The sequence below is a fragment of the Aptenodytes forsteri genome, unplaced genomic scaffold, assembly GCF_000699145.1.
Source record: "Aptenodytes forsteri isolate BGI_AS27 unplaced genomic scaffold, ASM69914v1 Scaffold3, whole genome shotgun sequence".
NCBI classification, from domain to species: Eukaryota; Metazoa; Chordata; class Aves; order Sphenisciformes; family Spheniscidae; genus Aptenodytes; species Aptenodytes forsteri.
Window position 1 is genome coordinate 85,043 of NW_008795283.1, and position 27,661 is coordinate 112,703.

The window sequence follows — 27,661 nt, forward strand, 5'->3', positions numbered from 1 at the left end:
CAGGAGGATCTGCTCCATGATCTTCCCAGGCACAGAGGTGAGACTGACTGGCCTGTAGTTCCCCGGGTCTTCCTTTTTTCCCTTTTTAAAAATGGGGGTTATGTTTCCCCTTTTCCAGTCAGTGGGAACTTCACCGGACTGCTGCGACTTCTCAAGTACGATGGATAGTGGCTTAGCAACTTCATCCGCCAGTTCCCTCAGGACCCACGGATGGATCTCATTGGGTCCCATGGACTTGTGCACCTTCAAGTGCCTCAGATGGTCTTGAACCTGATGTTCTCCCACAGTGGGCGGCTCTTCATTCTCCCAGTCCCCGCCTTTGCCTTCTGTGGCTTGAGCAGTGAGGCTCGGGCACTTGCCGGTGAAGACCGAGGCAAAAAAGTCATTGAGTACCTCCACCTTCTCCGTGTCCCGTGTAACCAGGTCTCCCGTTTTGTTCCGGAGAGGGCCCACGTTTTCCCTTGTCTTCCTTTTATCCCTGATGTACCTATAGAATCTTTTCTTGTTGCCCTTGACATCCCTGGCCAGATTTAATTCTATCAGGGCTTTAGCATTTGTTCAGAATGGTAGACTATTAATATTTTAAAGTATTTGCAATTAGATGAAAGCTTAAAATCAGAACAATTTGACGTTAAGAGGTGTTCTAGCTTATTCGATTAGAATTTATCTTCCAAAATACTGTGCCTTCAGATGGGCAGTAATGGAAATTTCTGTTTGTTCAGAATGGTAGACTATTAATATTTTAAAGTATTTGCAATTAGATGAAAGCTTAAAATCAGAACAATTTGACGTTAAGAGGTGTTCTAGCTTATTCGATTAGAATTTATCTTCCAAAATACTGTGCCTTCAGATGGGCAGTAATGGAAATTTCTGTTAGGCTTGGGATGCAAAGTGGGTGTTAACTGGACTTTAATAGATACAGACAGGAAGTATGCCATTGTGAGTGAACGAGATAAACCAGATGTAGAGTCATCGGTTTAGTGGGTGGTACTATATTTTGCTCGCAAAAAGAATAGAACTTTGTGCTATTGAAGGAGAGTATCCTGTCAACGCCGTTCTTGGGTATTATTCGGAAATTCATACATTCCAGGAAAAGTATGCTGTTGCCTATGTCCTTAAATATCTGATGGGGTAACTTTTCTTCCTGATGCTCCTCAATGGAGCAGAATAAACTGAGATATTTTGGGAAATATAGTTAATGGATAGGAATGCATTCAAATCTGAAACATGGTGAAAATACCTTCATTTTCTTAAAGTTCCTAAATGGGAATTCCAGAGTGGCCCATTGCCTGTAGTATAGCTGCTCAACCACAGTTTAATATGTTTTTGGGGGAGGGGGTGGTTAGTCTATCCTTATTCTTTATGGTCTGCCTTGCCCACTCTCTAAAAATCATTGGCTGTAGTTCTTTGGAGCTCAAAGCGTAGCTGAGTAGAAAGACTGGAGTCTGGCTTTTGCAGGGAGGACAAAGATTTTACCTTTACAGCAGGTGAAGACCTGAGAATTGTTAACAAATGTCTCTACAGCAGTCTTTAAGGTTTTCTGTATGAAAGTAAAATATGTGAAACTAATGAAGTAGCAGCCATATTGAGGGCTTTGTTTCTTCTAATGCTTGCTATTTTATTTAGGTAAGACACATTTTTTTGGAGAGAGGAGACTAGTGCAAATGCAGAGTTAGTAACATTTGCTCTCTGTTTCCCTTGTAAAAGAGAAAAATCATGAAAGTTTGATGGGTGAAAGATATGTCACTCTTAAAGTAGTGTTAAGTTTGTGTGTGTGTTAACTTCTTGCCTTTGGGCATTTATATTTTGCCCAGAGTTGGGGTGTTTGCAGTGTGCTAGCATAGATTTATATTTTTTCAGATATTACAAAACATGTGGAAGCACTTTGAAAATCATGTTGCAAATAGGATTTCATCATGCCTCCAGGCTTTGTTCTGTTACTGCTGGACAGGGATTCCAGTAGCTGCTCATTCGTTGTGCTTTGAGGGTGCTGTACCGCAAACAGATTTAATGTTATTGAAAGGTTTTCTATGTTGGCACAGTTCTTTAAGCTCTTCCTGTGCTACATCCACAGCTGATCCTTATTGTTAATTAAAGTCCATAAGCATGCTGTTGGATTTTGAGCAAATCTGATGCATCTATGGATCATCTTCATTTCGGTAGAGAAGATGCTCTGTGGAAAGTACTGGCAAAATTCCTGTTACATTGTTGTTTTAAAATTCAGGGAAGTGGATTTGATGCACAGTTGGTTATCTCCAGTGCTGTGCTCATAAATTTGGAGGTGGTGATAATACTGGGTGTGTACTGTTGCTTTTAGGCAATAATACTTTTTGTTTGTTTGTTTAACAGTCTGTTTTTCCACTAGTTGGAGTGGCTGTGCTGTATGTAACCAGCTACTGATCATATTTTCTCAGTCGTCTTAGTGTGTGTAGGATATATTTACAGATAGCTCTTCACTGTGTTGGAAATCTAACCACGCTTGAGGTGGTAATCTGACACATTCAAAAGAAGGCCTTGGAATGGCTACTGACTTTCCTGCAGTGCTCTTCTGCATAAACTGCTTTGAATCAACTAAAGTTGCATTGAAAAAACAGCCAGGATGCTGGAGCGTACAACTGAATGGGTTTTTTTGCACGCCACTGCATCAGCAGAGACAGGTGTGAAAAAGATGTTAAACTTGTGTTTAGACAAGTGTGACTTGCAGACTTTTCCTATTCTGTTGGGAACATGATGGTATTGCGCTTCTAACTTTTGTGGTGTGGAGGCACGATACATTGCAGCTTTTATAGATGCACTCAGTTGCCCCGTTACTAAATGTGGCACTGTTACAGCTGCTGGAAAATCTGTGCAGAAGTATATTTTCAGGGGCAAATTCTCTTCCACTGTCCTAACAAACTAAAAAGTAACTACCATGTTTCGGTAGTGAATCGTCCCTCAGAGAAAAACTGTGCCAGATATGTGTAATGTATAAGAGACTTAGATGGAGACATATTTCAAACTGTTCAGAAGTAGATTATTCTAACAGACATTACAGCTGCGCTTATCAGTGCTATAATTTATTTTTACACTATCTTTATACATCATAATTGCAAAAAATGAAGTTCATTGACATACACATTTTCAAACTTGCTTTCTTGCTCCAGACGCTACCTCACTGAGAACATGCAGCTGTTCTGTGTTTTAATGACTAAAATATTTGACACTAAGGCTTCTTTTGTCTGAAATGCCTTTTCAAATGTCCCTCTGGGTAAGTAGTTTTTATTCATACAAATGCACTTTAGAGTAACTGGCCTGCGAAATTTATATCAGAAAAATTAGGTCATTTCCCTCTACTTAACAGAACTAAACAAACCAAACATTTGCAAGTTCTTGGCGGTTCTAACCAACCGGATATGTTAAACAGAATATTAACAGCTGATTCCTACCTGTGTTCTAGAAGATGCAACAGTCGCATATATCTTGGATTAATTTAATTAGTTTTGTTCTGTCACTTTCATGTTTTTGGTGGTGAGTCTCTTTTGACCTTAATGTGTCTAAGGCTACTGTTGCCTGTAGCCTGCAAGTTTACTTGCATATTTTATTCCTTTTATTCCAACTGGAAGACTAAAGATATCAGTGAAAAAAAGTCCATGTGGAAGAGTAATAAACCACATCTGTAATTTTGAATTTGAAGCTGCTGAGTGCCTGGTGTCATGTAAGTTAGCCTTTCCACTGAATCTTGATTTCTGTGTTTGTATTGACAAAAATTATATGGATACAGTTCTACATTCACACATAAAAGAATTGACTTTTCAGAGTAAATACTCTTCAACTGTTTCCTATCTAGCCCTTGCTTTGGTGGGAGATGTTTGGAGGACACCGTACTGCTCTGTATTGAAGCAGAGACAGAAGAAAAGGGAACAACTTGTGCTGAGCCCTGTAGAGTATCCTCGCTGGGACCTGTGAGTGTCACTTCTCATCCCTGGGGTCCATGTGACCTGGCAGCATGTTATGTCATTAGGCCGGCCATATGTGGCCCTGCTGAAACCGCTATCAGTAGGAAATAGGCCATTTCTGTCACTTCGCTGTGTGCTCTCGCACCACTAGTATCTGCCCAGTTGTCCTCTTTAGTTTTGGAATTTACATATTGAACTTTATTGCTTAATGTCAAATTTATAAATCTCATATTAAAAATAACTTCTTATTTTCAATCAGTTTATAAATACAGCTTGCATGCCATTCAGTTCCTCCAGATCAGAAAGACATACTCAGCACAGGTAACCTGCTTATTTTATGTCTTAAATGCACTTCTAGTTTGAAATAATAGTTGCTGTGAAAGAGTTTACCAGCATGTTGATGCTGAAGTGCCTTTAAGTTAGGCATGTGATATTTTTGACTGTGAAAGCTTGAGGTGCTTGAATAGTCTTTGGAAACTATGTTAAGTATTTTTAAGAAGTTAATGTGACAAATCTGCTGATTTCTGAAATGTTGCACAGCCTTATACGTTAAACACTACAAATCCCTACCTCTTCAGGCACGAACTGATGTTAGCAATGAACAATAACCATTCCTATTGAATGCTAACCCAGCAGCAAGCAAAGGTACATTTTTAAAATCCTGCAGCATTTAAGATCACAGGAAAAAAGCTTGAAGACAGCTAATTATAAAAGAATGGTGATTATAACAGAAGGTGTGAGACTTGCCTCCAATATATTCCTATGCATTTTTGTCACTATTGAAAGGAATGTAATGCAATCCCTAATCTTTAAACTTTTCACACTCGTGTGTCCAACCCTTATTTTTGTTTGAATAGTATGGCAAACAAGAAGTTCTAGTTGAAGCTTCTTACTCAATTTTAAAACCCTCCTGTCTTTGGCCAAGGTTAAATTCTTAAATTGTTTAGTAAACTTCAAATTGTTTTAAAGATATGACTATTAATGTTTAGAGCCATAAAAATAGTTTGGATGTCCTTGCAGAAATATTTTTTTAAAATGTAATTCAGGTGTTGGAAATGAAAAAGTTTCATTGGGTTATACTTTTTAATTCTGGGTGTTTTTGTTTTTTAAAACTGGGGCGTTTCCATTGTCGTAAACGGAAACTGAATTTTTTGCAGGACTTGAAGAAACGGTACAATGTGCACCTGTGCAGTGTGTTTACAAAACTTTGTGCTATCAACACTTGATTTTCCTTTATTTTCTTTTTTTTTAAGAAAATTTTAAATTTATTTACTAACGCTGAACTCCTGGAAAAGTAGGAATTGCACATCAGAGTGAACAATTGAAAACCTAAGTCTAACAGTACATACGTGAAGCTGTAAAGGGCTAGGAGAAATAGTGGGTTTAAGCCTTATCAAGGGAAATTTAGGATAGGCATTAACAACAACAACAACCCAGCAAAACAACCTCCCTTTCTATCAGTGAGGCATGTAAGCTGCAGAGTAGAAGGTCTACCCTATTGATCTCCAGTTACAGAAATGTCATAATACTTCCAGGCTGACTTCTCTGATGTAGAAGTGGAAGTAGATCCTGCCTTGAGGCAAGTGCTGTCCTACATAACCTCCTGAGTTCCTTCTCTGCCTTGTTTTAGGGATTTGTGAGAATATGAAGGATATAGCATTTGTGTGTCCTGTATTGAGCTTTGCTACTTTGTCTTCATTAGTCCCAACTGGAAACGTTTGTTATTCCTTCACAATGTTGTTTCTGTTCACACTGATAAATATGATATGAGAATCAGTAAGTGAAATGCACAGTATGCCTCTTAGGTGAGTGTGATGTGAAGGGACATAGAGAACTACTGGTATAGATACTGCTTTGTTTTTAGAATTAAATTCTTTTGACCCATGCTATTCAGAGACGTTTAGCAGTCATAGACTGTTACAGCTCCTGTTTTGGGGGGTTTAACAGGTTGATGAGACATTTCGATTTCTGGTGACTTAGGGAAGTGGAAGAAGTTGGACCCTAAGGACATGTGTAGCATCGTAACTAACCTGTAGCTTTGACTAAGCAGAATTAAGCTTAGTTTGTTGATGCTTAATCATGGAGTTTCTGTTGTCTGTTCTTCTACAGCTCTGTCTAAGCAAACATCTGTTTCAAACCAATAAATTAAAAAAGCAGGAGCGATGGAGTGAGAGAGGAGAGAAATAAAGTATTGAACATTGGGATGTAAATCTTACAGAAGTCAGTGGAAACGTAGCTCAGCTTTAAGATGTATCCAGGCTTTCTGGATTTAAGCTTATGTCTAGTTGCAAGACAGCATTTCACTGTGAAACTGTGGAGCTCTGGCTTTAATTCTTGAGCATACCAATTCCAGAAGCATATCTACACATGCAGATGCCAAGCAGTCAGTCTCACTGTTACAAATAATACCCCAGTTGTAGAGACAATAGTACTTACACAGAGGAAGAAAGAGGAATGTCACTGCCTCTAGGAAAAATACCAAGAAAATGGTGTGCTTTTCTCTATGGCAGCTAGTTCCCTAGCATGGGACACCTTGGCCAGGACTTACAGTAAGCTCATTTTCTGTGTCCGTCTAGTTTCAAATGTAATCTGAAGAACCTAATCTGTTATTGCAAATAAAACAGTGCATGTGAACATCTGCTGATACAGAGGTTAACTTCAATGATTTGTGTAGCTCTGTCTGTTTGGAAGAAAGTCTGTAATAGCATATTACCTGGCTTGAACAAACAAAACTGGCTCCAGTGAGTTGTCCAGGTGGAATGAGTTCTGGTGAAGGATCTTTCTTTTTGCCAGCTATTATTGTTGAACTTTGAAATTTTGAAAACTGAGTCAGCCAAGTATTTGTGAAAGAAATGAAAACAAAGATGATCAGGGTAGTATTTCTTGTAGTAGGACATGGGTGGTAGATCTGTTTTGTTTCTGACCAGCAATGTTACTGACCTGATACATCAGCCCTTGATGTTTTCTTAGGAGCAATTTCAATAGCGTATATTTGGGGAAAGGCAGCTGGACAGCTTCACCAAAAACACTTGATATGGTAAATTAAGTTGTTCATTTTTAGATGAAGTTGGAAAAAGTTTAAAATGTTGAAAAAGAATAAAGTTTCTCAAGTACTTTTCAAGTTCTAAGGGCGTTTTGCTACGTGCCAGTTTAACTTGTTCCTGTGTTGATTGCTTTCTGTTTGACTTGAGATTGATACTGAACACCACCATCTGTGAAAGAGAACATAGAGCCCAGAGGTGAAGAAGGAAAGTGGGGGTTTCTTTTATTACTTGCTGTACCATCATCTCATCTTTTTTTTTTTTTCTTCTGAAAATGTTAACATCAGCAATACTTCTATTTAAAAATGTTTGTGTTAAGGGGTTCTCCAACAGCCCCTGAAAGTATTTCATTTGGATTACAGCTTTTATTTTATGTTACTTTGTATGTGGACTCTGCCCGCAAGGATTTTAGCTTTCTGTAGAAGCATTGGTGGTTAATTTCTAGTATAACGATTACATCTTTTACAGAACATCTTATGGCTGAGAATTGCTGATGTCATGACTATCATTCATTGGTTGCTATGGAAATTAAGTAGGAATGCATTCAATATTAATACTGCATTCCTACTATGTGCACTTTCGTGATGGAAAAGTACTTGCTTTCTTCAGGAATGCTGGCTGCAGTGATCCTTGTGACAAGGAGTGCTCTTTGCAAACATGTCTGGGGTACCCCCTTCCTTACTGTTCTGCAAAGTCATCAGCCACCATGGTATGGCTTATGCAGCTCACATTGATTTTGTGCACCCAGGAACTATGTGTCCCAGTCCTTCAGTGTGTTTGTGGTAATGTGCCATGATGGATTTGCATGAGATTTTACTTATATAGGACAAGTTGCTGCCCAGGCACTTCACAGTATGTTTCTTCTCCTTTAGTTTGAAAGGGAAGTTCCTTTCAGAGATCCTGAAAGGTTGTGTATACAAGTGTGGGATTTGTGTATCTGCTTTTTAAAGTGGTTTCCATGCAGTCTCTTTCCTGTGGCGGGACAACAGAGTTTGGTGATGGTTTATTTTTAAGTCCTGAATTCTGGTGTTTAACTTCCATTTCAGGCTGTAAGGAGCAGACCATGTCTTTAATCTAACTAGCAGCTGTATTTTCTTTCTCTGTTAAATTTTGAAAAGTCATTCATAAAATGCTGTTGCACTAATAAGTTGAGCTAATATTTCAAATTTAAGGTTAGGTAGTGATACAATTACAATTTAACACTTCTAATTAAAATGTAAGGGTACTAGAAAAGGTCTCAGTCTGTAGCAGAGCTGTTTGCCAAGTTTCTTGAAGAAATATTTACGTTGTTGATTACTACCTGTTAGAAGTCAGATAACTATTGTAGCACTGGTTAAATACAGGAGCCATGTATATCTACATGGGGGGAAAAGAGTCTTTAGAAATAAGCCTGAAGACTTGGAAGGGGACCTGCTGCTTAAGGGAGACCTCGCTAAAAAAAGAAGAGGACCACAGTGTTCTGATTATACAGCTGAAAGTTATTTTTACAAGAAAGAAACTTAAAAATATATTGGTATCTATAAGGAATCAACATACCACCACCCCAGGAAAAAAAACCAGGAGGAATTTTGAAACTGCCTGTAAAATGCACAAGGCCACTGGTACTGATAGCAATGAGCTTCTGGCTTCTGCAAAAATGGTGCAATGGGATGAACAAGGTTTTTTTTGATGAAGGGCATAAAGTGTAAGTGCAAACAAAGCACCTTTTGTCCTCTATATCATAAAGAAGTATTGTGTGGCAGTGTAATTTCTTTTATAATTCAGAATTGATTGATGCTCAATGAGATCTGTGGATTGTACCCTTTTGGTGTGGGTAGATGCACTTGATATGTGCAATAATGTCCCCATTCACTGGAGTGGAAGTAGTGTTGAAAACTGCAGCTAAACTTGCTGCCTCTAGCAGCAGTGGCATGACTGATTGCTGAAAGTTGGAGCATGGGACTTGAATAGAGGTTTGGCAATGCAGGGGAAAATGGTTGTCTGTTTTGGAGTGTGACATGAGGCAATATTTACCCTGCTCTGTTTCTCCCTTTTCCAAGCAAAAGGCAGGTTGCCAAGTACAGGGACTGAATGGTTTGGACCTTCAGTTGGAAACATTTTTCCTACACTGGGGTAAATGAGATGTGCAGATAGCTCAGGAAATCCGAAAGTTGTCCTCTGTTTGTATGATACTTTACTTAATGGTCATGCAAACTAGATGGCTCAGTCCATGCATATATCTTTTTTTTTTCCTGTCCTCTATAAACCTCAGCTTTGTTCCTGTCTATATCCCTCCCTTTTTAAAGAGAAGTTGACAAACTTTCTGAAGTTACTAAACCCAGAACTTTCCCATGACAAATCTGCACAACCACAGAATTTCTGCATCTCTGGAACTTCCAGAGGAGTCATGGCAGAACCGAAGATCCATCTATGATAGCTGTTGATATAAATATGTACTTCCAGACACATAGTAAATGCATCTTTAGTTGTTATTATTTGTGTATTTTTAGGATTAAAATTTTCTAGTTAGTGTGTGTTCTGGAGAAATGAAGATCTTGTGCAAGTGTTCAGCAAGCTCAGCTGAGGGAGTACAGTTGCTGTTTTGGCAGCCGCTGCATTCAATTATAAGGCTTCAGCCTCACAGAGCTCGTTTTGAAAAAGCTCTAAAGTGTCAGATCTCTTTTATTTACCTTGTAGTTTCTATGCAATTTATTTTTCAAGCTGTTCTCCAGCTGTGAGGGCTGGTTCAAATGAAATTCTTGCAGAATTGTTCCATCCAGAATTACTCTGTTTTAAAAATGCCACATAGTGAGATTTAACATTAAAGCTCTCTGTCACTTAAGAACTTTTAAATCTTTCAGCAGTTTAATGATATGTGCGGTGATATGTAGAGTCTCCTCTTTTGGAGCATCTTGCCTTGCATGAGAAAATCCTCAACTTTCCAATTTCCGTTAAATCTTTACAACAGTCTGAGTTTGTCCATTTAGTTGAATCTGTTATGTTATTCTGATAGTGTACTTCAATATGGTGCTAAAGAATGAAATCTTTTTTTGTCCATCTAGTTAAGTATGGTATCCTAATTAATGAAACAAAAACTGGGAGATTTCAGATAACTCATGACAGAATATTCTGTGATGGAGTGGGACTTCTCAATAGATTATTAAACCCAGGTTTACCACTGCATTAAGTGACACAAGTATTGATTCTGATATTTTAGAACCATTTGTTCACTCTCTAGCTAGTCTAGAATGTAAATGCTGAACTGCATACAATTCTTACAATGCCACATAAATTGGGGTAAGTTTCTTTGACCTATACCTCTTATTACAAAACTTCAGAAAGCTTTTATTTAATAGTTTCTATGTTGTTCTTCAAGAGTTAAGTACTTTTTCTTCAAGAGTTAAGTACTTTGAATAAGGATATGAATGTTTCTGAGAGAACATTTCCTTCCCCTATCAAAAAGAGCTATGATTGGAAAAGTTAGGGAGAAATTGGAAAACCTAGAGCACTTCCCCCCCCAGAATGTAAAATGAAACTATCCACAGTACCCTGAGCACTACACTCTGATGTATTTCTTGAAATTGCTTTCTCTATAGGCTAATATTATTCTGGGTTATTAATTTTAAAAGCTTTCATGAGAATGATGAATGTTTCGGTGTCAACATAAGAGCCTGGTATTGTAATGATGATAAACAATTTTGGTTTACAATTTTGAAAAAAGGGGGGGAAAAAACAAGGATGTTTTCTGTTTGCAACACTGAGATTTCTTGTATTTGGACATTAACATTCAAATATATTTGGTTATCTTACTATGTAGTATAATTCAGTTTTTGATACTAAATATCATATTCAAAAATAATTTATTCACAGTCATCTCTATATTGACTTAAGGTTTTCATGCTATGCTAGTAAAAAAAAAAGTGACTAAAGCTCATGCTGAATAAGCAGGAAAATGGAGTTCTACTTTTCAATTTCATTTTCCCCCCAAGTAAGGAAAGTCTGTCTTTCCCTCAAAATTTCTAGATGCTTTTCTACTGATGCTGGTGCACCATATAAATACAAAGTCAAACCTCCAAATACAGGTCTCAAAAGAAGGCTAGCAAAGTGCTGTTAACGTCTGTCATCTCAGCTGTACTGAGATGAATTCAGAGATTGGATTTTTAAACCCAGGGAGTTTAAGGAAGAACTATTAAGCTTTTCTACCCCTACTCTCTTTCCTGCAGTACTTGGGACATGTTGAAGTGGATGAGTCCAGAGGAATGCATATCTGTGAAGATGCTGTGAAGAGACTGAAATCTGTATGTATATTTGTTTCATGAAAAAGGGCTGTGAGTGTTACTGGAAAAGGTCCGTTCGGCAGCAGTGCCCCAGCTAAAGACTGAACTTTTGACCCATGTTAGGAGAACAGTTGGCCGGTTTGAGAGCACTGCTGCGGTTAGGGGGACATGCTAATCTGATGATGAGAGGGAGAGAGTTACAACTGTTCTTTCTACTTGCAGAAACTATTTGCAAAACAAATGTGTAAAAATCCTCTGTGACCTTTGAGACTAAGTTGGTACCCACATGGGACTTCAACCATTGTTTTTTAACAGTTCTTTCTCCCTCTCTCTTTTCCCCTCCCTCTCTCCCTCCCTCTGTTGCCTGCCACTTTAATAGTGACTTAATTCACTGTTATTATACAAATTATTACTTGATTTAGGCTGCTTTTTTCTAATGCACTGCAACATTGTAGTCACGCATGAAATAATCTGGCTTGCATCTGCTCAAAGTGGCCTGAAGGCTGCCTAATTCTGATATGTCATTAAGTGGGCTGCTCTTAGTTCGGCTTCTGTGAACGTTTGCTCCTGTAAATGGCACTCGTTCAAAGCTCTTTGTATTTCTATGGCTCATTTGAAGAGGTCTTGTCATCTCTTTCCTGCAGTAGTAATATCACAAAATTCTGCGGAAATAGCAAACTCCAGAAAGGCAGTGACCAGTCTATCAAGGAACTGAGGCTAAAACAGCATTGAAGAGAACAGAAGGACAAAGGACATTAAAATTTTAAGTCTGAATGGAGATAGAGAACTGCTATCCTTTTCATCACTTCTCTTACGTGTCAGCTATATACATTCTTCAGTGATGCCTTTAGTGGAAGAAACTCTTGTATCCTTGTAGCTCAACAAAATTACTGAAAGTACATCAAACACTTCTACTGCACCTTTGCCTAACTTAAGATATCTGCTACTGGACATTGCTTTTTTCCTCACCAAATGTGAGAGCTCAAATGGCTTCCAACTAAACCTGTTCTTCCTTTCTTCCTAGCACACAACAGAGGATTATAGGTTATCTTTTCTTCCTTCTGTTGTGCTGTAAAGTTTCTGAATTGGTTTAGTGCTCTGATTAAAATCAAGTCTTTTCATTCTTTTCTCTCTCAGCTAATGTATAGCAACCTGTTAGAGCCGTATCCCATCTGTTCCCATTCAGTCCATCAGTGATTGGTGATTGATCTTTATTAAAAAGGGCCACACAAAATATAAATGAGTTTCTTTGTTCTATGAATTTAGTTTACATAGCTAAAAGTGCAAATACTGACCACATAATGAATTGGATCCGTTTTTTGTTTCCTTCTGGTTTTTGTTCTATCAGAATACTTTCTGTTAGCACACCAAATAACCTTGCAGTATCTACTTTATGCAACTTCTCTCATTCTTTTCTCTGGGGAACTATGCTTTGAAGTACTTGTTCTCCAGTTTTTTTATAAACTCTAAGCCCACAAGCCAGTTAAGTGTAGCTAAGCTTATAAATAATGAGACACGGTAAAAGCATAGCACTTAGTTTCTTCTGGAATTTGGATAATTCCAGGATTGTGATTCTTGATCACCTGAATTATTCATTCAAGTCTCAGACTTGGATATCTAACTTTTACAGTACATTCTCTGGAAGTAAATTTCATTTCCCTATTCTGTGCTATGTCATTATTCCAAACTGTGAATGGCATGAACTTACCCACTCTCATAAAATCAACATTTTTCTGTAGGTAATTTTGATTTCTTCTGCTGTTTGAAGTTTTTGATGTCTATATAAATTAGACGCAAGCGCATGTCTCTTACGATTGCTATTTGCATTGTCTCCTTTGTTGTGTTGGAAGTTGAGAAGCAGAGGTGAAATTGTCATTGGGCCCCAAGAGGAAGATTCAGATTACTGAAACTACTTTGTGTGCTTTAGTTGCTAGACTCCATCAGATCCAAGGTTCATTTGGAGCTGCTCACTGCAATTCAACCCCTGCCCCCCATCCCCAGCATGTAGGTTTTAAACTGGGGGCATTTCTTTAGGACTCTACTATTACTGAAAGCTCTTTTCTGTACAATATGCTCTCTTAATTAGCAAAAGCCAAACCACTGGATGATGTTTCAGCATGCAAGGAATGTGATAAGAAAACAGTTTGTTCTTTGGTAGTCTCTTGCTTTCTCAGTCCTTGATTATTTTGATGGGCTTTCTCTTGGTCTTGAAAGAATTACAAGTTCGAGCTGCAGTGCTCAAACTGAAAGACTAGCTTAAGGGAAATTGGACTTAACTTTTCATATGGTTAAACTACATCGAAGTGTATGTGGCCTATTTTAATCTTTACTGTTTTCTTTGCAGGTAATGTGTAGGTTTTATAAATCCAGTCAATAAATAATAGTTCTGTTCTCTTAGACAGAATCATTGAATACTTGTACCTTGTAGCTTCTAAAAATTAAGTTCTGTCTGCCTTTAATACTCTTTTTTTTTTTTCTCTTAATTCTCGTTCTCCAACAGTTGGCAATTCATTTGGGGAACTGAAGTCTGTTCTTTTTTAGGGTTGACTAATGAATTTTAAAACACTTTATGGGATTTGTCAAGAAGAATATAGAACAGTGTTAATCTTGGTTTTAGGAATAGCTTAATTTCTGCTTTGCTTTTTGAAAGAAAAGATGCAAACAAATCTTTCTGTCTCTTTATTGTAGGAAATAACCTTTCAGGATTTTTTTTTATTACCTGCTCGTTTAATGTGGCGTAATTGTTTTTGAGCATTGTATCTTGCAGAACTTGAAACCAGATGATGGTGAACATTTTGTTCAGGCATTGTTTAATTGACAACTGAGTAAAAGAAGCCACTTTTAGCTAGACAATCCCTCATCCATACTGTATTCTGTTGTTACAGTTTTATAGCTCTGAAATTGCACACCAACAATACTACAATGTGCAGGTTATAATATTGTTTAGAATGAATGAAGACAAACTTGAGTTATGTCCCTATTTTCTGTCTGATGAAGTGGCATCGCGGTCTCATTAATACATCAGAAACCCATGTATTCAGCTATCAGTCTGTTATTAACATGGGTTTATATTACCAATGGAGCTTGTATTTTTCCCTTAGTAGAATATTACCAATGTAGCTTACATTTTTCCCTTAGTAGGGGTATATTACTAACTGTGTATACATTTCATATCTGGTAGGATCCTTGTATTTGGACACTAAGTACTAAATGGCTTCTTCAGAACCATTTCACTGAATTTAAAATATTTAGCGCAAACTGGAAAATAACTTTAAGGGCCCTGTAAGTGTATTTGACTTACGTATGGGAACATCATATAAAGACAAAAGTATACTCTCTCATGTCATGTTTTGATTTTAAATCAGCTTTAGTGTGTAGTATTGGTTTCTAACTTACCACTTTTTGTTTTAAATGATGCATTTGTTTTAATATATGTTCTTGTTTTAGCAGGTAAAGAGACATAATTTAATATTTTAAAACATGCATTAGTTATCTCTAAACTACATTAACTTAGTGTTGTTTAAAACCCATTTTGCATGATGCCTTTTCCATTAACCTTTTCTAGTTTATTAAAAAAAAATAATCTTGTTTAACAAGCATTTTGCTGAGAGCAAAATTAACCATTACCTAAAAATGAGGTAGCTTCTGGTGAATCTCTTTAGCTTTTGCTATCTTTAAAAAGCTGTTATTTAGTGTAATGCAATAGTCATTGCTCAACTTGGCAGCAGCATCCAACCCCTTCTCATTATGTACACAACACTGTGATTAATCCATTAGTTCCCCTCCTAGTGTTCAGCATATCCTGTCCAAATATATAACTGTTCCTGCCTCTAAAAATTGTTAAGCTTTTCAGCTGACTGAACTTAGAGATGTTCTTTATATAGTGTCTGAGTTGACATAAATGTGTTACAGATACTCGGTAAAAGGCTCTGTGGAAGGACGTCAGGCAGAGAGGCACACAGCAACAGAAGTCAGGAAATGCAAAGTCGAGATGGACACTCCCTTCTTAACTTTGTGTTTCCTGGCTTTTGTTGGCTTGCGTCAGAACCATAGCTTTGTTTTAAATATAACCTTGTTTATCAATCAATTCTCGAGACACTGCCTCAGGATATTTGTAAAAATATTTTTAATATAGTATTGTTATCAGTGATCAACATGTTGGAATTGCACAGTGTTAATTTGGGGTCAGGGGCTGTCACAAAGACGCTCTCTGTCTCATCTGCAATTCTCCTCCTCCTCCCCGTTACTGCTGTACCACAGTTTTCTTGCAAGTGAAACAATTTGGAAAGGTAGCAGGAACAGTGGTATGGTTCATGCCAGCTCCCCTCAGATGTGGAGCAGTGTGTGGCTGTGCTCGCAGAGCACCAGACCTGGTGAAGCGTTTTCTCAGGAGGTCGGTTCAGATCTTGCAGTTTTCTTTTCACAGTCTGGTAACAAAATAAAGCCAGTAAACTAAACTGCGTGCAAATATGCTTAAAATTGTGTGCTGCCTTTTTCTTAATGTGAATTGGGCAATCGGTATAATCGCTTCCAGGATAAAGAAATTTAGGAAGTTGTAGTTCAGCTTTTGGTATCTTTGCGCTTGCCTAACTGTCTGTCCTTGTCTGAGCTGACTTTAAACGGGTCTTGTTCAGCCTATGAATTCAGAGTTGTAGAATGAATATCTAGTATTTGTATAAATATTGTATAAAGCCTTGGGAGGCTTTAGAGAGAGTGAAAGAGGAAGGGATCTCATTTGTGTTTTAGTTGTACCACAAGGTAGGATGAAATTCCTCACTCTTCAGAGAAGACTGCATAAGATGTGAAGTGTAAGAGTAGCATGTAAACCAAAGCAACAAATAAATGGGAGAAAATGAAGCAGTGTTTAACCCTGCTTTATACCAGCCATACATGCTTCTCCAGCTTACAAAGCATTTGCTTTGGGAAAGAGTGATCAATACAGAGCAAACTTGACTATAATTCTGGAGTTAGAACTTTGCATTTCACAAGAGCCCATACAGTATTTTAATTGTTTAGCCACCATATCTGCTGCCAAGTTTGGTTTATAACCTAACTAAAAGGGACTAAACAAGGGAGAGTGAAAATAAAGTAACCACTTTGCATGAAATTGGGGCTGAGGTTCTCTTCTTTCCACCAATTTCAGGGCAGTAGCTTGTTAGAATTTTGTGTGTGCCCTTTGATCTGCATTTTCATGGGATTATTTTCACATTTGCCTGTCGCACCTTCTCATGGATAACTCTAAAAACCCCTTCCTTTCCCTCCAAACCCTATTCTTGTGTGTGCTTGTTGGTTTGAAACCCTGGGACATTTTAGCTACCTACAGTAATAGCGCTCGACTTGTCCCCCCTGTTCCTCCAGGAAAGGAAGTTCTTCAAAGGCTTCTTTGGAAAAGTAAGTTTAATGCCTCATTTGTGCTTGCACTATAAGGAGTTACATCCCTGGTATAGCACTGCCATAAGATCAGGGTGTTGCGAGTCCCCTAATCCATTTCAGAATATTTCCTTCTAAAACAGACTTGGAAATATATTGATCAAACAAAGAATATGGTTAAAAAAGCAACCTGAGACAGAAAATTAAATCCGCATGGACTGTATCAGAAATCCAGTGTTCTGAAGTGATTTGGTCTTCCTGAAAAAAATGTGAATTGTTCTTTTAAACCCTTAAACTTGTGCCAGCCTACATCACCTGGGCAAATATCTACAGAGCAGTTGGGGTCTGTGCCTTGTAAGTGCTTCATGATCGGCTGCCTGGCACCATGAGTTGACCCAAATGTTAGCGTTGGGAGAAAGCAGTGTGCCTACACATACTATGTCTTAAACCTTTCTTTTTTTGAGCATAGTCCTAATTCAAGGTATATGAAGATGAGACCAGGTGTTTACCTACTATGTTTTTCTAATTGCAACTCAACTGTATAACTGAAAAATTTACTGTTTCTATCGTTGCTCTTGTTTTCATGAGGACAGTGTCTTAGATGTGAAGGGAAGCAACTCTTTGTCCTCATTAAGAATGTGCTGTACTGGTGGCTGGGTGTTTTTGTTCCTGCTGTCTACATCTCCACAAGGTAGTGCCTGTAGACCTCTGAAAGAACTCTCTCTTTTACCTCTCATCTCTTCCCTACCTCTCAGTTTAAAATTCCTGTAAAACATTTTAATTTAGTTTTCACATGGAGTTAATCTAAGATATGGCTTCTGAAGTGTCTTGTTATAAAATGAATCTTGGCCCAAGTAGAAAGTAACAGGTTTGTAATTTCCATACATACCAAAATCTTTTGGAGCAGGTTGTTCTCTGGTCACAAATTTGTTTTGGCTTTGCTTGGGGAATAAACAAAGGGGGGTTGGGGCTTTTTTTTGTTTTTTGTTTTTTTTTCAGCTGGTCCTTTTTCACCTTTCACTCAGATAGTGAAAGATATCACAGAGGGACAGTTGTTTCCCCAATTCAGGTTTCTTCCTATGATCTGGGAAAGCACACTTCTAAAGTGTAGTGATAGTGAAGGGCCAAAATACCATAGGTGGGAGATCTGTCAGATTAATCAGATCATTCCTACGTGCTAACAACATTTAAGAGCTGGAATCTACAAAGATTGGAGTGAAAATGTGATGTTTGCTTTACAATCAAAAATGCTAACTACTACTTACAATTTGTTTAAAACAAACAAACAGAAAAACCCCCACCTCAACCTGATCAGATATGTTAGATTTCTTTCTGCTTGCTGGTACTAACTTATGTTAGGATACATAAGAAAGTAAAGACGTAAAAGGACAGAGCTTTGCATAGTACTTAACTAAAAAAGTCAAAGACAGATTTTTATCTATTAAATATGCCAGCTTCCCTATTACATCTTAGTAGCTTTTTTTATGAAGTCCAGTACTTTGCCACAGCCTTGTAGATTTGCTTTGCCTTTTATTATAATATTTTGCCAAAGAGGGACCTACTTCTACTTCAGCCTGTGAAGTTTCATTAGTTAGCACTGAAACCACTTAAATCCATAGTGTTTAGATATCCCCACAGCATCAGTATGTCAGTGCCTTTATTACAGCTTTGGCCTGCAATGGTAGGCCAAATCTAGGGGAAAAACTGCAAAAAAAGGGACAGCTATTCTCTTATTAATATTTGAGAAATACTAATAACTAATATCTTTTGGCTGTATCATCTGTAATTTCTCCGCAGATGCCTTGCATTGGGATTAATACAATATTCCAAACTGCAGAGCTGCTTAAAAGGCCCTGCTAGCTTTCAAAAAGTCAGTCTAGACAGGTTTGCTTCTTTCCCTGTCCATATTTTCTCCCCCTAGGAGGTAAATCTGATGGATTTGTGTCTGGAAATGTTCAAGTGTTTAGTATTGAAAATACTTTGAAAAATCTCTTTTCAGCTTTAAATAAAAATGAGTGTCTGTTGATAGCTCCAGGTTAGGCTTCTGCAGTTTTATCTTGTGTAGCATACACAACATAACCGAATCAACTGCCTTTTTAGGCAGTTCTTCATATTTTAAAACTAAAGCTTTTCTGTTGTAATGAATAGTAGTACAGATTCGGTGATCTTTCTCATGGTTTGCTTCCACCAAGTGCGTGTATTTCTTATCACACAATGTTTTATACAGAGTCTGAAATGAAAAACTTTCTTTTTATATACCTCAGGCTCCAAATATATCTTACAGCTGTTTGTAAATCCCAGGACAGAATAAAATAGGCAGAAAGACTAGAAACAATTTAGAAGTATTTAAAAAATTCATTATTGGGCAACTTTAATTCTGCTCTGGTATCCTTAAAATTTTATTTTCCAGCTTACAATATAGCCGCTACTTATCTCCACGTTCCTATCACTTCTAACAGTTAAATTGTCGTGACCCACACTGCTGATTAGGAAATGTGCATTTTGGATTTAGTCCACTTTTCTTTTTTTTTTTTTTCTTTTTTTTGATGGATGCCCGTATCTGTTGGAGAAGTTTCCCTTGTGCCCAACCTGCAGTGGTCCTGCTTTGTCTTCGGGCCTCGTTGTCTGTTAGGACAAATGCCTCGCCCTCCCTCCTGGAGACCTCTGAGGACTCTGAAATTAGTCCAGATAACGAATCTCATATTGGAGCGGATTACTGACCTCCTAAGAAGCGCTGAGCAGCGAGGTTTCTATCAGGGCTGACTCAGCACTGACAAATCAGGCTCCTGGGAGTCAGTGCCACGCGTGGCTCTCCTCCAGCAGTGCTGTCATCCAAAAGCTCTTGAATATGAAGACAAGCTACTGATATGGATGTCTAGATGAGTCCCTTGGTAGCAATGTTTAAGACCACACTGTTCCAGTGGATATTGGCCATTTGCTTTAAATACTTTTGTTTGGAGTCACCTATACCTTTTAGTGTTCATTACACAAGCTGTGATTCTGTGTTGGAGTTCACTTCCCATGCAGTATCTTGCATCTAGTCTGATCTTTGTCCAGTGTGTGCCAGGAGTGCAAATGCTCATATCTACTTTCTAATCATAATATACTTGGTAATATCCTACCCGTAATAGAGTAGTACTTTGATTTGTGTAGCCAATATAAACTGATTTGGAGAAGTATGTTCCTTTATACATCACTTGTAGGCACAGATAAGCTGAGGATTCAGTAGATGGGAAAATCATATGTTGCCCAACAATAGTAGCTGTGGGTTTGGGATATAGACTGTAAGGACTTACTCCTTCTAAGTGCTGCATCTGTCATAAATCTAGAAGAAGGAATTGGGAGATAAAAGTGCATTTTCTTTTTCTCTGTGTAGCAAACCCATGTTTGGTTATCCTGCATGAGGAACCTTATGTTTCCAGTGGGAGAGGAGGACTTAGACAGCCCTTTAGCCTTTTCATTTTATTCTGAGAAACATGAAGTTCCATGTCTTAGCTATTTCTAAATCCTCATTTGGTGAAATAGCAGGTGAGGAGTAGCTCTGCTGAAGATCAGTACTGCTTTGTGAAGTACCCAGCTCAGTTAAACTTAACTTGTTTAATACAAACTTCAGGAACTGTTCGCTATTTCTGCAGAAACAAGGTTTTTATTGTTTGCTGGGGAAAGACATGTATCTCAGTTTTTAATGATGGTAATCTAAACCAAAGTTACCTGCAGGCATTGTCTTCTCTTAATGGTTTGTATTTGCTTGAAATAAAGATTTAAAGACTATTAATGGCTTATAAGAAACTGGTACTCCTTTTTAAAACAGTTCAAGGAGACAGACCTTTACAAACCATTTGTTTTTGGGATTAATAGGGACTTTTAGGCTATGGAAGCTAGCTAAGCATTGAAAATATAGACTATATTTTGTGGGTATCAATATTTACTGCCTTTTAAGACCAAAAATTAGAAATGACTTTCAAATACTGTAATATTTTTTAACACATATGATGGTAAATTTAAGTACATCTTCCTTTGTGAATTACACTCTTTCTGTTAGGCATTCCAGAATCTGACTTTTACTTTAAACCTTCTCTGGGGCATCCAGCAGGCTGGATGGACATTTAGAAACTCGCTTCTGCAAGCACTTCTCTGTAGCTTGCTTTCATGCTGTGCTTATTTTCTCTCTTTTCTCTTGTACGGAAGAGTGATTAAGTCAGTGCCATTCTGTTCTCACCAAGCTTCTTGAAAATGCTTGGGTTGTCATTGCTGCTTCCAAAATTGGGACAGATAGTTCCTCCCCAAAAACAAACAGAAGTCCTGCCAGGCCCATTTTCTTCACACTTGCTGCTTTCTCTGAGAATGAAACTAATGTGATATAACAGGAGACTCTTTACTCCAAGATATTTCATCCTTACAGTGTTAAAGTTGGTGTTGCAGACTTGGAATATGTGGTAGCTTATGCCAGAACATGTCCTTGCTCCATTACTTGCCGTGTAAATATAAATTATATTCAAATGAACTATTAAAAAAAAAAATAATTGCAATTCTTGCATGAAGCCAGTAGCTGATACTCCCTCATCTTTTTTTGTTGTTGTTGTTGCTCTCTTCACTCCCTGCTGTGGACTGTGGCAGGTGCCATTAGCAGCCACAAACTATGTAAACCCAGTGCTCCAAAAAAAGTTATAGGGAGAATAGTTTGTTAGTTGGCCTAAAGTATGGGGCTTTTGAATTAAAGTAACACATTAAAAAAAAAAAAATTTTTTTTCTAGTAGTAGTTCTCTGTAAAAAACAGTAAAATTATGTTGACATCTTGTACCTATTTTCTGTTCAGTTAATTAGTTTCAGAAGAATATTGTGGCAAGTGTTTATACTGTTTTCTGTAACTTTCCCTTAAAAAGTAAACAGTCTAGAAAGAATCCGTAGTTTAAATGGCTCCTGAAGCCTTCCTGTGTTTCCCACTTTTACTTACCCTCAGCTTGCGGCAGCTGAAAGTTCCCACAGTCAGATCTTGGATAAAAGCCAGACCGCTCCTCTGCTGTGTCAGCCTGCTGCACACCATTGGTTTTTCAAGATAGACACCAAATGGTTAAGAAATCATATTTTTTTACCTCTCTTCCAAGACGTGACATTTAGCTCTTAATAAATTAGTGAAACATGTTTGGATGATTGATCTTAGCATTAAGCTCGTAACACAGTAACTGATGATTTTTGGGTGCTTTTAACACTGGTTTAAGGTGATGCCATGATTCTGCCATGCGACTATTGGGGCAGAGGGTAGGGCTGGTGGAAATATCAGGTAAGAATTTTCCTATATTTAAATTGTGCTAAAGAAGCTACCTGTGGTGTAACTCCTTATGAATTAGTGTTTTCTGACTCTTTAGTGGAATTCTTCACCCACTTGGTCAGTCTTGAATTTTTTTACTGTCAGTGGACATACACCCTATTTTTGCCTCCACCCGTCCCGTGCCCTCTCCCTATCCCCACGATGTGCTGTTTCTGAAATACTGACTTTGGCTTGGTTCTCTGAATGTTTTGCAACTTGGATTGAGTATCTGGCTTTGGGCACCGTACTGACCGTGGACTTCACCTACACTTAATGTTACGGTTCTTTGAAAGGGGAAGCGGGTGGCAGTCGGATGCTGTTGGCATAAAACTGTTTTTTTTCCTTTCCTTTTTTTTTCTTTTTTTTGAAAGTCTGGGAAGAAAGCCGTTAAAGCAGTCCTGTGGGTTTCGGCGGATGGACTCAGAGTTGTAGATGAGAAAACAAAGGTTAGATTTCCCTGGACAAAAGTTTTAAATCTCTCTATAATAACATATGTGCTATAACTTTAAATGGACACCAATCTTTATGTTAATGCAAATGTTGGTATTTGAAAGGAAGACTGGAGTGTAGGATTAGTTTAATCATTTCTTGCTTTGTACACATATGTATGCCTGCTAATTTTTTGTCCCCAGTTAATTCTACACTACTCTCAGGACACATTTCGTAAAATGTGGCAAGTAACACAAGCTTGGAATATTTTTTTGTTCCACTTACCGGAAGAACTATTTTTTTTTTCCTGATAAGTTCTGTTGACATTGAACTTGGAGAGTCCCTTGATTTTGTTCTGCACCACTGCAGAAGGCTGCCATAGCAATACATGAGCAAACTCATGTTAATCAATATAATTTTCAGGGCATCCAAATCATAGAATGGGTCTGAATGAACAAGAGCTAGCTTCTAAAAATGCAATGAGGAGAGTAAATGAAATAGGGGGATTGGCCTTCAGACTCAAGCTAAATAGTAACTGAGTATCAAATTCGGTAATTCCTAATTCTATCATCTAAGCTGTTGGTCTGAAGTGGAAGACTAATGTATTCGTGGTGTCCTTCTAGATTGTTTTACAATTTTTCAGTTGTGAAATACCACAGTATGTACCACCAAGGCACCTGTGTGCAAGTAATAGCAAATGATTCTTGGTTTTATCTAGATGTAGGCAATTAGAAATAAGAGCTTTAGGCTTGCCTCTATAAGCGTACTAGTATTTTAAAAGATGGCATGGCTATCAGAACAATTTTTACTCGCATTAGTCTGAAATTAATTCATTTTATATTAATGTTATTTAACCCTTACCTTGTCAACCTAAATGATTATTTCTGCAAGCCAACACTGAGAAGCAGGTAGAGATAATTCATATCCTTCTGCAATATGACAGCCTGTCAAATACCTGCTCTGTGGCTAGACTTCTCCAGGGCTGCTGTTACGGTATGGTTCATCAGCACTAAAGTTACTGTCTCTTAAGAATTCAGTTTCTAATACAAACATACTGATGTAGGTGAATTCAGTCTACTGATTGCCTCATTTAAAAATAATAATACATGTATTATTTTTAGAAATGTTACTGCATATATCTAATCTTTTAAAATTTAATGTTAACAAGTTGTGCAGATCCTGAGGGTAATTAAAAGTATAGGACTTAAAAAGAGAATATACTATTGCCTCCTGGTGGTTGAATACATTAGCACAGGTGCCAAGTACTAACCACCAACCAAAAGAAACAATTTTGAAAAAAAATATTGAAACAATAATTTTTAATGAAGATGGCATAGTTCTTAAACTGTATTATTTCCTTTTTAGAAACACTTCTCCCATCAATCTATAGGAACAAATCAGGGGTGTTCTTCCATTGCATCCCTGCTTAGGTAATTGGCAGATCAGCTTTTGCTTTTTGTGTAGCAGCTGCTAGACCTTTTCACACTTGCAGACCTCTCCCATAAGTTTCAGCATTGTGTTTTAACCACAGTAAAGATATTATTATTATTATTATTATTATTATTATTATTATTATTATTATAAGACTACCGGAGCTGCTGTAAAAATAAAATAAAACAAAAATGTGAGCTCCATAGTCTAGAGGAGAGATCTTGGGAATTGTTTGGGTCCCTAAATTCTTAAGTGGTGCCTTGGCATGCTTCTACCAAAGGTGGCTGGTGGAAAATGTCATCCGTCCTTTTTGTTTCATACTGGGAACAGATTCTGAATGGTGAATTCATTGACAGATAATTACAGCCACATCAGGTTGTCCTCTTTTTAGAATAACTCATCTTCTTGCAGTTAACACTGAAAATTACTTGTTCGAGTGTTTCTCCGTATTTCCTCACATTTCTTTCACTGGGGGGGGATTTTTTCCCTCTAGGATCTTATAGTTGATCAGACAATAGAGAAGGTTTCTTTCTGCGCACCAGACAGGAACTTTGATCGGGCATTCTCGTACATCTGTCGAGATGGCACAACGAGACGCTGGATATGCCACTGCTTTATGGCTGTAAAGGACACGGTAAGTTTAATATGGTGTGTGTCCAACTTTTCCAGCTTCTAGCTGGAAGTTATGCTTGGAAAAATTAACTACCTAGAATACTGCAATATGTTTTGACTTCAGCTAAAATATTACTTAGTCCTTGAAAATTATTTTAGTTCTAATTCTTTGTATCTGAATTACTTGCCATCCTTCTGTGGTGTCATCTTGTGGAGAGAAACGGTGCCCAGCATGTGTTTAAAAGGAATGCAGTCAGCCTCAGGTACCTCTAGCAGAAGGGAACTACTATTCTAAAAACAGACAGAAGATTTTCTCATCTGAAAAGATATACAGCCAAAAACTGAAACAGCAATGACAGTTTTTCCAGGATAAAATCATAGTGAGTAAATACAGACTGGTTATGAATGCAGCCTCTTGTATGCAAATGTTACCTTGAATGGAAAGTCATCTGAGTGTTAAGGGATGGAGCTAAACTGAATTAAATTAGCAACCTGTTTGCTCCTAAGTGATGGAGATTTTTCCAGTAGAAGGTGTGAAAGTAAGTTACCTCTATCAGTCTCTTGTTGCGTAGACTTAAGTAAGTTATTTAACTCCCTGATCTGGCCTTTTCCTCTTTATGCTCTTCATTGAATCCCACTTATATTATACAAAGTGCTTAAACCTCATGCAAATTCATTGCGTGAACTCCACATAGCTGCATGTTCAGAGCAATTGTACTCGACAATTTATAATTTTTCTTTAAAGAGAACAATGAAGTTAGAAATTCCCAGTTAAACTTATGTTAGAGCTGGAGCATTTCTGTTTTCCTCTGTGAATAACAGGTCAATTTACTTACTGATTATAATAGATGAGTTGAGCTACTGGTAGTTAATAGCGCCTCTGACTCGACTCAACTGTAGCCACCGTATCAGATGGATTGCTGGACTTCCTCCGACTTGAATTTCCTTTCCTTATTGCAGTTATTGGATAGTGGATCCTTTTGACCTCACTGGTTAATAATGGAAGTGCTTTTCAGAAGGCATTCCTAATACTAACTTGTGCATTTGGTCAGGGCCATTAAGAGGTATAAGTAGTCACCATTGTACTTTTAATTTTCATGCTTGCACACAAGGGTAGTGTCTCCATGAGCCCTCTGTAAACTTTCTCCATCTGAGAATAGTACTTATCTGTCCTTCAGGACTTACACCTGCTTAAGATGGCTTCACAAGAGTTTCTTTGTGCACAAATGTATCCAGAGGCAAGGGATCAGTGCAGGCATGTTATCGCACTAGCATCTTAGTAGCAGTTGAACTAAACAGATTATCTGACAATCTCTTTCATTTCTGGGTGGCCTTCTTGAACGCTGCTTGTGCATTAGTAGTTGAGAGTCTTTATATACTGGGTTTAATTTTAGAGCCATACAAAAGGATGCCAATTACAGTAGTCCTCTTTAATGCCTTAATTAGGTTCCTCTTGTAAAGGCAGGTTATCACTTCACAATGCTTGAAGCACATGTATGTTTCTGTTCCAGTTACTGTATGATGCAATGTTGTCTTGTACAGGGGGAAAGGTTGAGTCATGCCGTGGGCTGTGCATTTGCAGCATGCCTGGAGCGAAAGCAGAAGCGAGAGAAGGAGTGTGGAGTGACTGCCACCTTTGATGCCAGCAGAACCACATTCACTAGAGAGGGGTCATTCAGGGTCACTACAGCTACTGAACAAGCAGAGAGGGAGGAAATTATGAGACAGATGCCGGATGCTAAAGGTACGGGGTGCAACTTAAACAATCATCCATAGTGAGCAAAACCAGCACTGGGGTGAATTGGAGCCTGTGCAAGGATTGAGGCTTAATGTCCTTGCAGCATTCCCTCTCTTGAACCTTATTATGTACAAATCATATTCCCAGATGCTTGTCACTTCACAAGATGAAAAATGCTCCCAGATTTACTTGTAGCGCATTTTCCCACATCTCCTCTAGAAGAAGTACAAGTGGCTTCGTATGTGAAAGCTGCTCCTGCTTTGTTTTGTCAGCCTGCTTTATGGCAGAGAACACCATAGGTACCATATTAAAAGGCCTTATTAGAAAAATGTTATAAAAATATAACAAGTTTGCCAGAGATGAAATAATCCTTTTTGTAGTCTAAAGCTTATGGTAAATGAACAGAAAATGATATGCATTTTTCTTAGAAAATAGTGTATTTTTATTTTGATTTTTAAGGCAGGTTACAAAGTGTATGTATAGTTATATTGCATGAGGGAAGGACAGATCAATTACAGTGTGCTTTCTAAAAAAACCAAACCAAAACAACAACTCCCTCCTCATAAAACACATAACTGTTGCACTGTTAATTACATTCAAAACTAGTAATAAACTGATTTGAGAGGAGTTAGTTTTTACTTCTTAGCCATTTAAAATGCCATTGAAAGTGTTCTGAAATTCAAGTGAAAGTAGAACTTCTTACTCAAGTTTTATTACAAGTAGTGGAGTTTTACAGCTAACAAAAAATAAGTATTATAAATATTGTTCATAGCCCTCTTTACAGTGGAGCTGAACTTTTGTTTCAGAGGGTTCCACAGCAAGTTTTATGCTGCCACTCGATTGCAAAACTTTAATCTTCGTTTTCATCATCCATCTGCTTGTTCCCATACGTTAGTTTTAGAATGTGCTAAATGAAGCTTAAACACAAAGCCTTTGTTACTTGAGGGCATGAGTCAAAGTCTTGACTCAATGAAGGTGTGTGAAATCCTTTCCAAGAAAGACTGATTAGAAAAGTTTCACTTGAACGAGCAGCTGCAACTCATGGGTACTGAAGCTTGCAAGACAACATAATTAGTTCCTCGTACCATTCCAGCTCCTCAGAAGTCTCTAGTGTGACTCCTCTCTTTACCAGACTTCTAGTTATTCTGTTGATGTCTCAACAAAAAAAGTCATTGTTTTTCCTAAAACATTTGGAAAGCAATATAGGTAAAATAAGTTCACACCAGGATAGTGAGATTTACCCTTCTCCTGCTGTGTTGATGAGCTGTGTTTATTGCCCCTAAAGCCAATTCATTTATGACATGAGTGAGAGTTTTCCTAGAGATGGAAAAATCCTCATTGCTATTCTAATCGTAAGTGTCATGATTTAAACTAGGCTTAATCCTACATTTCTACCATTAGGTCTGGTTGACAGAAGAATTGTGGTGCTATGCAAAACCCTGCAAAATGAAGCAGCTGACTTTAAGTTGGAGGAGCTTCCAGTGCAACTAACTAGTGATTGGGTGGTAACATTACAGCTAAATTCCGTTAAGGAAGTGACA

At 37.8% G+C, this 27,661-nt stretch overlaps 1 protein-coding gene across 6 annotated transcripts in view; it reads left to right on the top strand.

Moving 5' to 3' along the window:
* Positions 1–27,661, top strand: part of NUMB (NUMB, endocytic adaptor protein) — a 38,238-nt gene that overhangs the window by 2,932 nt on the left and 7,645 nt on the right. For 4 of the 6 annotated variants that reach the window (XM_009279256.2, XM_009279254.2, XM_019472069.1 and 1 more), the window contains exons 2-5: positions 11,179–11,253; positions 22,282–22,356; positions 24,264–24,404; positions 25,925–26,126. In XM_009279256.2, the coding sequence (XP_009277531.1) occupies positions 11,179–11,253; positions 22,282–22,356; positions 24,264–24,404; positions 25,925–26,126 (493 nt within the window). Of the gene's footprint in view, positions 1–11,178; positions 11,254–16,590; positions 16,624–22,281; positions 22,357–24,263; positions 24,405–25,924; positions 26,127–27,661 lie in introns of all 6 variants that reach the window. The other 2 variants (XM_009279257.2, XM_009279258.2) reach the window with 1 other exon arrangement.